Below are 13,675 nucleotides of genomic sequence, written 5' to 3' on the forward strand. Positions count from 1 at the left end.
CTGGCTTCTGGGGGGCCTGGGGTCTACACGTGGACAGAGGCTTCAGGAAAGGGTTCCTGTCGGGGTCTGACTCGGAGAAGCTGGGCCACTCGGAGTCTGGGCCAGCCCCGTGGGCTTTGGGGAGGAGGGTGTGGACAGTGGCCATTCGTGGTCAAGATTTGTATCCTGGCCGCGGCCATTATTACAAATGACTCCCCTGGGCAAGTAGCTTCTCTGAATCACACTTGGCCTCGTGGGGTTTTGGTGAAGATTAAGTGAGGAGCTGGCTGCTCCTTGATGAATGAACTGTAAGATGTGCAGACGGGAGGTCTTCCCCCTCCTCCCAGAGGCCAGCTCGGGGCCCTGGGACTCACGCACCAGCTCTCCCCGTGGATTTGAGGGCTGAGGTCCCAGGGTCCCAGGGAGGACTGTGGCGGGGCTGTGAAGGGAGAGACCAACCAGCGACAGGCCAGTGGTTACGACGACTTAACATTCATTCAGCTCACACCACGGCCAGGCCTATTCCCCAGTGCTGCCACTTGGGCAAAGCTGGGGACTGCAGGCTCGCCGGGAAGGGACCACCTGTGAGGACACGTGATCGCTAGGCATCACACGTGTGGAGGCCAGGGCAGAGCTGGGCTGGGCTGGGAGTGAGGCCACCTGGCAGGGTGTAACCTGGAGCGCAGTGGCTCAGGGAGGGGCCTTCCTGCTGTCAACCCGGGGCCAGGTGCAGCTCGATGCCAGGCAGCGTCACGGCGACGCCAGTGTTTGGTAGTTCGGACCCAGGGATTTCCCTCCAATCCTGTCACATCAGAGTGAACTTTAAACAGCCAATGGGTTGGCTGGCACTAGCCAGGGCCCAGCTGACGGAGAGCTAGGTGGTGGCTGGGACCCTCATGAGGGGGAATTTCAGCAGAAAACGCCCCAAATGAGAGGGAGCCACCTCCTCCCAGCCACCCCAAGTTCGGAAAGCTGGCTTAGCCATGGAAAGTTCGAATCCCTGCCTGCCTCCGTTACACAGGCACTTCTTCCCTGGCAAGCAAGGACCACATCCCAGAGCACACATCCTGCCTTCTTCCTGTCAGACACAGCAAGAGCAAGTGGCCTCCGGCCCGCTGGGAGCCACTCGCAGGTCTGGAGAGGGGTCAAGGGAAGGGCATCGTGCCCAGCGCTCAGAACCGAGGCCAGGGGAGCCGCGCTCCCAGGCAAAGCAGGGGCTCTGGCAGCGGCAGTGCCCTGGGCTCGGGGCCATCTCTCGGCCTCCAGTTCTGCTGCCAGCTTGTGAGGGTCCAGAGATGGGGCTCCAGAATGCCCCTTGCTCCTCCCCCTGCAGGGCCTGACTTGGAGATGCACTAACTCAGCAAGGCACACAGTCAACCCACGGGGTCTTTCTGGCCTCCCCCGGGCCGGGCCGGGGAACTGAACTGCAGCAGCTGCAGACCTGGGAGCCCCCGGGGTCCCTCTGCCGTCTCAGGAGAGGCAGGGTTCTGGGAGCAGAACAGGGACCACCAGGCATGCCCCCCCTCCCCAGCTGGTACCTCCACTCTGACTGGTCAGTGCCTGAGCCATGCTGGTGGGTTAATGTTTTGAGGATCCCCTCAGGGAGGGCCTGCGCCAGGCTGTCACCTGTGCCAAGAAAAACGTACACAGGTTAGGGCTCTGGTTCTGTGCGGAAAGCGGCGGGGGGACCCCTAAGGGGCAGGGCACCCCATCTCAGTGCTCTCAGGCCAGGCTGATGTCCGAGGTGAGGGGAAATGTCGGGTTGGCTCCTGAGAAAGCCAAAGACCCCATTTTTCACGGGAAGTGTGGAGCTGCCTGCAGGACCCCTCCCTCAGCCAGGTCTGCGTGGCCGGAGGTCTCTCCGCGCCACGGGGCCTCTGCCTCCGTGCTGGCTTAGGGGGGCTGGTCCCACCATCATGAGGTGCTCTTGTCTTCACACTCCTTTTCGTAAGAGAAGCTTCCAGAGACCCTACTGCTCCCCCCACAGCTTTACCGAGAGGCGGGCTCTACAATGGGCCTGGGACCCCACTGGCAGGCCAGGCCAGCAGCCAGTCCCCCTCCGCCTCCGCCAGGACCTGAGGACCACGTACCAAACCTTCCGGCGCCCTGCATCTTTACCGATTCCCCTTCCCTCCGCAGAACCCCAGGGATGGTGCAGCCAGTGTTTGTGGGGCCCTCCGCGGGCCACATCCAGCCTGTGTAACCCCACAAGGGCCCCCCGAGGCAGGAGTTCCGAGGCCCTGCGCCCAGAGCTGGACTGTGACCCACACTCTTACACGGCCACCACGCGGCCAGAACCAACCTTCCAAGTCCCTCCGTTCGCTGCCTCACTTGGGGGGCCTGGTGGGGGCAGCTGCACACCCAGGAGAGGGCCTCTCTCGGCATCAGCAGGGGCCCCTCCCAGTGAGAGTCCTCCCAGGACCTGAGTCTTCACTGTCTACATAAGCCTTGGGCAAACTACGGCCCGCGGGCCGGATCCGGCTGTTCTATCCGGTTCTCTTGCTCTCCCCTCCGCTCCTTTACTTTGAATTTATATTAGTTCACACAAACACTCCATCCATGCTTTTGTTCCGGCCCTCCGGTCCAGTTTAAGATCCATTGTGCCCACCCCTGGTAGATCTAGATTCTCCTCTCACTTCCCCTGCCCACGGCTGGGCCCACCCCTTGGCCACATCGCTCGCCCCCGGCTCCCACCATCTCTGGGATGGCCACTCACTTCCTCTCCTGCCCACTCCCAGGTTCCCGGCTGGCGGGCGGGCATCTGCCCACGGTGCTGAGCTCAGGGCCTGGGGAGCACAGCTGTGAGCGACCCTGCCAGGGCCCACTGTTCGCCTCAACCACTCGCTCATTCAAGTTGCGTCCTGATGTTGGTACCAGGCGGTGCTCACAGCAGCTGGGATGCAGCCCCAACAAGGGACTGCCTCTGCCCGGGAGGGGCTGGCAGGGGACAGACCGCAACACCGCGAACAGCCAGCATGTCCGAGTCCTCGGGAAAGGGAGGCAGAGCAAGGCCAGGCAGTGCGGAAGGGGGTGCCGTTTCACATGGGTGGCCTGGGAGGCCCCTGCAAGAAGAATGCAGGAACTCCTTAATCCTTTAAATGGAAACACTTGCTTCTCCCAGGAACGTGTGTGTGTGTGTGTGGGGGGGGGGGGGGGGCGGAGTTCGTTCAGTGGTTTGGAGGTTCAGGGCGAGTCTGGCTGAACAGCCTTTGTTACCTTACTTTTTGAACCACAGGAGAGTTTTTCCTTTTTGAACCATTCAGTCACTGAAATAGGGAAGGCGGCAGTCTTTTGGAAAAGGTTAATCATTTTCATGCAACTACTTCCTTGAAGGGGGCCTGTTTGCGTATCTGCCACCTGCAGCCTGCACGCTGCAGGTGTAGAACCTCCAGGCTCTGAGGCCAAGGTCTGAGCCACAAGGGCAGGCCTTCGGCCCGTGAGCACTGACACAGGCTGGTGCACACTCAGCTACAATGACCGCAATAGTGAGAGGATTGGGGGGCTGAAGGCCAGGACGTTCGCTGGGGGCCAACACCCTCCCCATCCCCCGTGTCTCCATTACTTGAGTGGCTTATGGCTACCTTCAGGCACTGGTCCCTGCTGCATCCTCTTTGGAAAGCCATGGACAGAGACCACTCTCAGGAACAAGCCAGGATGGGCCAGCAGCCTGGTGTCACAGCCCCGTTTCTTTGCTGGTGAAGCTGGGGCCAGAGGGCCTCCCCGGGGTGGCTTGTGTGGAGGGGGAGGGGGAGGGCTGGCTCCTCCGTGGCAGAGGCCTGAATAACAGGAACTTGAGAAGACAGGATACTCTGACCTCATCCTCAATGTGACCAGCACAGGGCCATGACCGCCCGGGGGACCTGTGGGTAATTAGTGCGCTGTATGGGCTGAAGGCTTGTATCCCCCTGGATCCGTATGTTCAAGTCTAATCCTCAAGGTGAAGGCATTTGGAGGTGGGACTTGGGGAAGTGACGAGTTTGGGTGAGGGCGTGGGGTAGAGCCCCCATGATGGGACTGGTGCCTTTACCGGGGACAGAGCTTTCTACCTCCGCCATCAGCTATGGAACAAGCAGCAGGTTCCCCATGACATTGACTCTGTCGGCACCTTGACCTTGCTCAGCCTGCAGAACTGAGCAGTCTGCTGTTTAAGCCTCCCGGCCTGTGGCACTTCTGTGATGGCCGTTTGAACTAAGACAGGCTGCTGGGAGCACTCATGTTGGGGCGGGAAATGTATTATCCTTTATTTTATATTTTTTAATATATTTTATTGATTTTTTACAGAGAGGAAGGGAGAGGAATAGAGAGTTAGAAACATCGATCAGCCGCCTCCCGCACACCTCCTACTGGGGATGTGCCTGCAACCAAGGCACATGCCCTTGACCGGAATCGAACCTGGGACCCTTCAGTCCGCAGGCCGATGCTCTATCCACTGAGCCAAACCGGTCAGGGCTGTATTATCCTTTAAATATGCCATAGAACACAGCCCCCAGACTGACTCCAGGCTCCACAAACGCAGGCTGCCGGCCACTCAATGGGAGCACTGAGACCAGGGTAGGAAGCAGAGCCTCATCCACCTTCACTGCCTGCACCTGGGCTGGCACCCACAGGCACTTAGAAACTGCAGACCGACGGGATTTTAGACTTTAATCGGTGGCAGGGAGCACTGAGAACCCAGAATTCTGCACCACTTTAGGAAATGCTGTGTATACCACCCAGGGCCAAGGACTCCCACCTTCAGACCCGGCCCCGGTTCCAAAACTGACCTCTCAGCAGCAGTACCTACCCCTCGCCAATATCAGGCCACAAGGGTTTTCTCTTCCCTCATAAAAAGTTTATGACTCTGCTGACAGTGAGCAAGAAAGCTGGATTTGCAGGCAACCTCAAGTAGTTAATGAGCAATGATTGTGGCTTGCCCAACGGGATCGAGTTTTCCAATCACAAAGCTGGGCTCAAGTTGGGCGCCATCTTAGCGGCGGTGTGCGGGGTGCTGCTGGGGTGCCCACTGTTGGAACCTACAGGACCAGCCAAGGGCTTGTGGGAACCACTGGTTGCCGGCAGCAAAACCTCTGAAGACTATCCCAGGATCGCCGGGACACTGCTTCCTGCCATCACGCGTTAAACCCGAACAAATCAAGAAAAGGGTATATGGCTCAGTGATAGAGCATCGGCTGTGGACTGAAGGGTCCGGGGTTCGATTCCGGTCAAGGGCACGTACCTTGTTGCAGGCTCCTCCCCAGCCCAGGCTTTGGTCGGCCTCGTGTAGGAGGCAACCAATAGACATGTTTCTCTCACATCGATGTTTCTCTCTTTCCCTCTCTCTTCTAAAATCAATGGAAAAATACCCTCGGTGAGGACTAAAAAAAGAAAGAAAAAAAGAAAAGGACCTGTGACACTCCACACACCGAACACCCTGGCTTCCGTTTCCTCATCACTTCGACGCAGCACAGAGGGCCCTCCAGCTCCCACTCTACGATGCTGTCACCAGCCACTTCAGAAGACCAGGCCTCTGTTTAGTCAGTTTGTGAGAAGCTACTTAACCTCTGTGAGACTGTTTCCTTAACTGTAAGCAGACAGACAAACTTGGGAGAAGCCATGGTGGGCAGTGGAAAAGAAAAAGGACTTTGGCAGGCTCGATGCTGAGCCCAGAGTGACCTAGAGCTGGTTACCTGGCCTCTGAGTCCTAGTTTCTTCACCCAGAAAGCGGAGGTGTCTGCCGTAAGGACTGTGGAAGGATCCTGCTCAGCCACGTCCCAGCAGGTGCAAAACAAACATCGGTGTCCTCCCTTCGTTCCTATTTCACACTCAGCAAACGAACAAACGAACGAACGAACGAACGAACGATAGAATGAATGAATGGAGAGAAAGGGATGTGAATGTGCTGAAATGTCTGTAAAAATGTTAAACCCTTCAAAATCAGATAGAGCCGCCTACATTCCTCTGTTCTGACATGAAAGGGACCAACACGGTCCCCCTCTGAGGTCACCAGAGAGGATCTGAAAGACAGAGGACCAATGGGCCACGGGAGCACCTTCCAGAGGGAAGAGGCTCTGGCCGGGCAGCTCAGTTGGTCACAGCATCATCCCAACACGCTAGGACTGCGGGCTGGATCCCCGTCAGGGCACAGACAAGAATCGACCAATGAATGCACAAATGGGTGGCGGGACAGCTAACTGATGTTCCTCTCTACCTCTTTCTCTCTCCCGCTTCCGTGCGCTCTCTGTAAGAAATCAATCAATTAAAAACTATTAGAAAAAACCAAAGAGGGAAGAGACGTGTTCTGGACACATGGCCCTGCTGGGCACCATGTCTCAGGGCTCTGCGACAGCATCAGGAGGCCCGGGAACCAGTCTGGGTCCCCGGCCAGTGGGCGCCATGATGGTGCGGTGAGCTCCCTAATCTCTACACCGTCCCCGAGACCCGAGGCCGTGCAGGAGCAACGGGCACTACTCCCAGGAGCCGTTTTAGTCTAAATGAACCGTGGGAAGGGCTCTGAGCACAGGTCCACGTGTACATGTTCACAAAGCCAGCTGTGCGAGAACGTCGCTTGCGGGGAACAAGGTGTGCTCATACACAGAGCTCAGGGAGGGCCCCTCGCACACTGGGAGGAAGATGCTGCCGCTTCCCGTGCCCCACCCTGGCCCCGGCCCCAGCCCCGGCCCTCCTGCTCCAGAAGCTGGTTCGGATGGCTGTGGGTTTCCCGGACGGAGAAAGAAAACTCATCATTCATAACACAGCGACAGACCCGTCTGCTCCTCGTGAGGACAATGTATTTTAAACCCAGAAAGAGTCGTAACTCCGAGGTGCTCGATACGGTGCCAGCTTTACCTTCTACAGACATGAAACCGCTCCCCTTTGACGGGGGATGCCTCTGGCTGGGCTGGAGAGATGCCGTGTGGGGGTGCTCCCCCAGTTAGCAGGAATGTGGTGGGCCTGCACCGGGCTCATGGTCTGGATTGCTTCCTGCACATAACACCTGCGAGGGCAGAGCCGGGACGATGGCAGGGGCGATGCGCTCTGCAGGAGGGTAACCAGGAAGCGTGGCCACATGAAAGGACTCTGGGCTGACCGCCTGGAAGAGCCAGCAGGCCCTTGCCTGCCACTCACCACATCCCAGAGCTGAAGGGCAGCCTTTTCCCAGCCGTGGCACCTCACCGGCAAAAGTACATGCGACTGGACCAGACGCCTCGTGGTGCGAAGGAAGAAGACTCTAGTCGGACAACGTCCTAGTGGGGGTCCTGGGAAGTGGGTGGGCCTCTCAATACGACCCCAAACCCTGGGAAAGGCTGCATGTGGAGGGAGAGGGGGCGAGTGACTTGGACACACTGATCCCCCCACTAGGGGAGCCAGGACCCCCTCACATCTGCAGTGGCCACGTGCGTCAGAGACCGGCCAGGCTGCGCACGTGAGAACGGAGCACTCGCACAGTGACACAGGGCTCCCCTCCCGCTCCCTGGCAGCGCGTCGGGTCCGAGGCTTCTTTCCCAGGGCGCAGGTAGGTTCTGTCGTGGGACTGGCTTGGTTCTGCTCGTTTCAAGGCCTCCAGTTCAGCCGAGTCTTCACCCCTCACACGAACTGGGACAGGTTGGGGACTTTGATGTTGAGATCACCGATGTTGATGTTCCGAGGGATCTCGGGCAGGTTGATGTTTTTCACAGCAGACACGGCCCGGGCGGGGGCTGCCGAGAGGCCGCCCTGGGGAGAAATGAGAGGAGGGAATGAGACAAACCCTTGGTGCCGCGGGCTTAATGCTCAGAAAACCCAGTGACAGAGGTCTCAAAAATGTCCAGCCTGGCCTGGCTGGTGTGGCTCAGTGGTTGAATGTTCACGCATGAACCAGGAGGTCACAGTTTGAATCGTGGTCAGAGCACATGCCCAGGTTGTGACTCGATCCCCAGTAGGGGGCATGCAGGAGGCAGCCGATCAATGATTCTCTCTCATCATTGATGTTTCTCTCGCTCTCCCTCTCCCTTCCTCTCTGAAATCAATAAAAAGAAAAAAAATATATATATATATATATATTTAAAATGTCCAGCCTGAGCACACACAAGGCAAGCTTCGCCCCCCTCACCCCCGTCCTCAAAGCCAACAAAACAATCTTCAGGTGACTGGGGCTATGGTAACAGGGGTCCAGACCCTGAGCTCCTGAAGGCAGTCGCTTAGGTAGCTTCACAGCCCCAGCACCTCACAGTGCCTGGCCCACGGGCGGTGCTCGCTAAATGCTTATGGAAAAATCCGAGATGGTTTAACCAAGTCACACTCAGTAGTGGGCACTCTTCAGGTTACAAAACAAAGCAAAACCCTTTCCTCAAGAGACTGCGGACTCTTATAAACAAGTGCAGTCACGGGGAAATTTTTAAAAGGAAAATGAGTGTCACTGCTTAGGGCACCTGCTTGCCAACTAATAATGTGAGATGGGAAAGAACTGGCTTTCGCAACGTCATGGGCAGCCAGACGGGAGGAAGGACCAGCAGGAGGTCAGTGGACCCACACCCGCAGGGACTGGTAACAGACCCAGGCAGTCAAGGCACCTCCGCTCAGCCCTCACCCTCCGGGCTCCCGCCTGCTGTGCAGAGGAGAGGGGCAGACTGACAAAGACTCCAAACCATTTCCTCCTCGTCGTCTGCCTTCTAGATCCTGAGGCCCACTTCACCCTCGGTTCCCCCCTCGCCCCGCAAGACTCCGTTTCTTCTGCTTCCCAGCCCGCCTGCCTCTGAGTCACTTACTATTCCTGGAACCGTCCCAGCCTGCATTTCTAGAACTACGGCTGCCACAATAGCTGTGGTCTGGAAAAGCTTCCTCAGCAGGACTGCCAGTCCTCACAGAAACAAGAATTCCTGGTTTCGCAAGATCAAGTTCTGTTACCCAAAGCAAGGAAGCTGCTTAAGACACTGGGAAAATGAGAGCGGTCATTTGCCCCCCGATTTCGCAGCGTGTGAAGGTGGGCCCTTGCCAGACGGATGAAGGTGATGGAGGCCCAGTGGGGACTGGACAGATTTACCGGGAGCATCTGCACCACGTGGGGGTGGACTGGGGCACGTTACTGTCAAACCCAGCTCAATCGCTCCTGTAGCTTTTTATAAGGCTCACTGTAAATACGGACATTGGCGACTCTGAGGTCTGAAAGACACCGCGAGAAATGGCTGCTGGGAGATCAGACTCATCTAGCACACAAACTAGGAGACCACACTGCAATTGGAGAAGGGGCGCTGGGCCCCTGCAGGGAACGTGTGGCTTTCAGAGGAAGAATTACAAGCCACAAACATGGGCCACAGCCCCTGAAGCTGCTTGCCTTCCGGTGCCATCTGGCTTGTCCATGCACACTTTTTGCCTCCTTCTTACCTGGCCTTCAAATCAATGAGCTTTCATGCACTCATGGAAGAAAGGAGTGTAAAACATCCCCAAGGTGTCACAGCAGCACAAACCGACCCAGCATGCACTCCTCACCCCGCCCAGTGCCCTGAACCAGCCAGGGCCAGGACAGCTGTGCGCTCACCTCCGATTTCTCCAGCCTGTTCTGAGCTTCGATCTGAGCCACGATTTCATTCATGTTTGTTTCCAACACCATCCCTCCCATCACCACCTCCTGTAGGATGTAGTGCACCTAGAGGGGGCAGAAATGAGAAGGGTCAGAGCGCTCTGCGCAGTTAGCGTGGGAGCCTCGCGGGCGCTCCTGCAGCAGCAGGGCCGGGGGACCTGACACCGGCTCCCCAACAGAAGCCCCGGGGTCATCCACCTCTCAAAGGAGGTCACAGGGGCTTCCCTCGTGCTCACACGTCACACACGAATCTCCCAGGAGCAGGGGTAGAGGTGCCGCTCACACTCAAGGCAGGGAGGCGGTGCTGAGAGCATGGGCTCTGAGGTCGGGCAGACCCTGGTTAAATTCTGCTCTGCTATTAGCCTGTGAACTTGGGCACGCTATCCTTTCTTTTTTCTTTTTTAAAATATATTTTATTGATTTCTACAGAGAGGAAGGGAGAGGGATAGTTAGAAACATCAATGAGAGAGAAACATCCATCAGCTGCAACATCGATAGAGCCCGCAACCAAGATATATGCCCCTGACCAGAATCAAACCCAGGACCCTTCAGTCCACAGGCCGACACTCTATCCACTGAGCCAAACCAGTCAGGGCCACACTATCCTTTCAATGCTTCCGGGATGGTGGCGAAGACTGAACAGGATAACCTGGTGCCTGCACACGGTGGATCCTAAATAAATGATGATGACGTTTATTACATTATCATCACTCATCGACATCCATTGATAGATAAGTGGATAAACAAAATGTGGCATATTCATACAATGGACTATAATTCAGCCTTAAAAAGGAAGAAAATTCTCATACCTGCTGCAACATGGATGAACCTTAAAGACACGATGCTAAGTGAAATAAGCCAGACACCAAAGAACAAACAGGGTATGATTCCATTTCTGTGAGGTACCTAGTGGTCAAAATCCTGGAGGCAGAAGCAGAACGTGGCTGCCAGGGGCTGGGGGAGGGAGGGAACGGGGGTTGCTGTTTGATGGGCAGAGTTTCAGTTGTGCAGGATGAAAAGAGTTCCGAGATGGATGCACAAAACAGCGAATGCACCTAATACTGCTGAGCTGCACTTGGAAATGAAGACGGTAAACTTCGCGTTGTGTAACTTTCACCACAATAAAAAGTAACAGGTCTCCTCACCTATCCTCCTAGTAGTGAAGCAGCGCCTGCAGAACATCCACTACCTGCTGAGCACGGTATATGTAACTTATTTTAATTTCCCACCATCCCCCCGAGACGGGTGATGCAGTCTTCGTTTTACAGATGAGAAAACGGACACATGGAACAGCCAGGGAGCCTCCCAGTGTCACGTGTGTTCGCAGCAGAACGGAGCCACGCTCCTGGCTGCAGAGCTCACGCTTCTACCCTTCCCACCACACTTCCGCGAAATCCCAAATGCCTTCCACTCTGCTCATCCCTCACCCCTCGTCCACATGGAATCGCTTAAGACTTGCCGTTGGTGTGCCAAGGATCTTGTAGGACCTCTTCCACGCTTTATCCCCAAGGCCCGAACAGTGGCCCGGGCAGAGCAGGCGCACTGAATGAGTGACAGGCCTTTTGCAAGTCGGAGCAGCGTGTTCCTTGTGCTTAGAAGGCGGGTGGCAGTGTGGCGGGGAGGCCTCCTGGAGAAGGCATGAAAGGCCTAATACAGGACCAGCCGTTAGCTAGTAGACAACGGCAGTTAAGACTTCTGATGTGAACGCTGCATCATGAACTCGTAACTTTTAAATGCTATTCAAAATATATCAGTGCAAAGTGCAAAAAGGAGAAATAAGTAAAAATGCAAACTCCATTTTCAACAACACTAGAAAGAAGTCCAGGCCCCCCAAAAGCTGTCAAGAGCAGGGAGCTCAATGCAAGGGCCCCTCTCCTTCAGAGCAGGAAAGGATGAAAGGATGCCACGGAGAGAGAACACAGGCTGCGCAGCTCAGAAAAACGGTACAAATCCACTTCCTGGAGGTAAAGGCACACCCTCTGGGAGCAAACAGATTCCTTGGAGCTGGAGCTGAGGCTAAACGAGGAACCACACATACCAGTTCTGTTTGCTTCCCAGAGCTGGTCCCCGCGGCTGCAGAGACGACAGGCCGTGCACTGTGGGCAGGCTCACGGTGCCTGCCTGTTGGCTGGAGAGAATACAGGTAAGTGGACTCACCCGGAATCCCACACCGTGGGAACTGCCGGGAGCCGGGGACACAGACTTGACACCTCCCCGGCCAAGCATTCTGCAAACAGCCGGCTCCTGAAAAACTCACCCACTTAAAGATGAGTTATAAAAAAGGGTTTCTATAAAGACGTCACAAGAAACAATTAGGGAAGAAACAGGAAAGCAAAAAAAAAGCAGGCTGATAGTACACCGTGGGAAAATGCTGCCGCGGGGCAGATTAAATTGTCCTAAAATATTTTGTAAAATTAAAAAAAGAAAACTCTGAAGCAAGAGCTCAAAGCAGAGATGCAAGCGAGAGCTTATGGGATAAGCAGGAAGGGAAGAAGACGCCTACCAGCACAGCTCAGAGAAACGTGCAGAAATGAAGGTGGCGCTGCGAGGAAAGACAGGAGGAGAGACGCTGTAACACAGTAAAGAGCGAAAAAGGAGAGCAATGAAGAACAGCAAGTAAACGGAAACAGACAAACAAAAAATAGTTAAAAGGAACAGAGCGAAAACGAGTTACCGAAGACAGCTAAGGAGATGCAATACATGCCCCAAACTAAAATGGAATGGGACAAATATATAGCAACTTGTTCATAACGATTCCATAAATATACAGTGATTTGTTCATAACGATTCCATAAATATATAGTGAATTGTTCATAAAGATTCCATAAATATACAGTGAATTGTTCATAAAGATTCCATAAATATACAGTGAATTGTTCATAAAGAATCCATAAACATACAGAGCCTTGTTCATAGAGTCCATAAAGATAGACCTGAAGGTGTGGCTGGGATACCAGAGGAGCTACATGCTGAAAGGACACGTGGGTCCCAGGGAAAACTGACTCTCCACAGGCAGCGCCAGACAGACCTTGTGGGCAAGAGAGCACATCACTGAGAGGGGCAGTATCTGCCCTGGCTGGGTGGCTTGGTCGGTTGGAACATCATACCACACACCAAAAGGCTGTGGGTTCGAATACCGGTCAGGGCACATAGAAGAGGCAACTGATAGATGTTTCTCTCTCACATTGATGTTTCTCTCTCTCTCTCTCTCTCTCTCTCAATAAACATATCCTCGGTGAGGATAAAAAAAAAAGGGGGGGGGCAAATCTTGAAAATTTCCCCAGTAAAATTCTAGCAGAGAAAGGAGCAATACCTACAAAAATGCCCAAGGAGAAAAAGAATGACCAGAGCATTTTATACTGCGCTGATCATCAACCAAGAGTAATACAGCGGGAACCACTGCTCCCACAGTCTTTCTGGACGGATCTCCAGGACGCACTCTGGCAGCCGAGGGGTGACTGGAAGATGGACGGCAGAAGGACGGGTGGTGAGCACTGAGTCCGCGTACTGGTAGGACTAAGACTAAAGGCGAGAGTGATGACAGAATGTCAGTGCTGGGCCCTGACAAGGCACCAACATTAGGAAGACACGGGGGAATAGGAGGGCAGTAGATAGAATAACAATAACGATTCCCCATCCTCAATGGCCGAGAGCTGATGGACAGCACTTAAAACTGACAACTCACGTTATAAAGCAACAGGCATTATGACTTTTATGATCTCCCCCACCCCATGTCCAAGCCCACCATCATTTGCTATGAACAATATTTTCAGAGCCACCAAACTTTTGATTTAGGGCCAACAAGACATTTTTGGCTGATGAGTTCTATGCCATTTTTCTGGCATAACATCCACCCGTAACGCATCCCCTACCATTTCCAGTTTCCCTGAAGAGGGAGAATTCAGACTCCAGTGAAGCAGTCAGTACAGAACCCTTGGAGGTTTTTTGTCCACCCCACCCCCCTCATCTTCATAGTTCCTTGTCTAAACCTAATTCAACGTCATTTTTTAATTTTAAAAAAATATTTTTATTGATTTCAGAGAGGAAGGGAGAGGGGGGAGATAGAAACATCAATGATGAAAGAGAATCATTGATTGGCTACCTTCTGCACGCCCCCTACTGGGGATCGAGCTGGCAACCCCGGGCATGTGCCCTTGGCTG

The 13,675-nt window shown here is 54.8% G+C and overlaps 1 protein-coding gene across 1 annotated transcript in view; it reads right to left on the minus strand.

Annotated features, from left to right (window-relative positions):
• Positions 1-6,732: 6,732 nt before the first annotated feature.
• The window catches only part of AP3S2 (adaptor related protein complex 3 subunit sigma 2), a 40,530-nt gene continuing 33,587 nt past the window's right edge, over positions 6,733-13,675 (minus strand). Inside the window, exons 5-6 of the mRNA XM_080651664.1 lie at positions 9,473-9,580; positions 6,733-7,671 (exon numbers count right to left, since the gene is read on the minus strand). Of these exons, the coding sequence (XP_080507790.1) occupies positions 7,543-7,671; positions 9,473-9,580 (237 nt within the window). The 3' untranslated portion in view covers positions 6,733-7,542. The remainder of the gene's footprint in view (positions 7,672-9,472; positions 9,581-13,675) is intronic.

The sequence above is a fragment of the Plecotus auritus genome (genome assembly GCF_963455305.1).
Source record: "Plecotus auritus genome assembly, chromosome: 15".
NCBI classification, from domain to species: Eukaryota; Metazoa; Chordata; class Mammalia; order Chiroptera; family Vespertilionidae; genus Plecotus; species Plecotus auritus.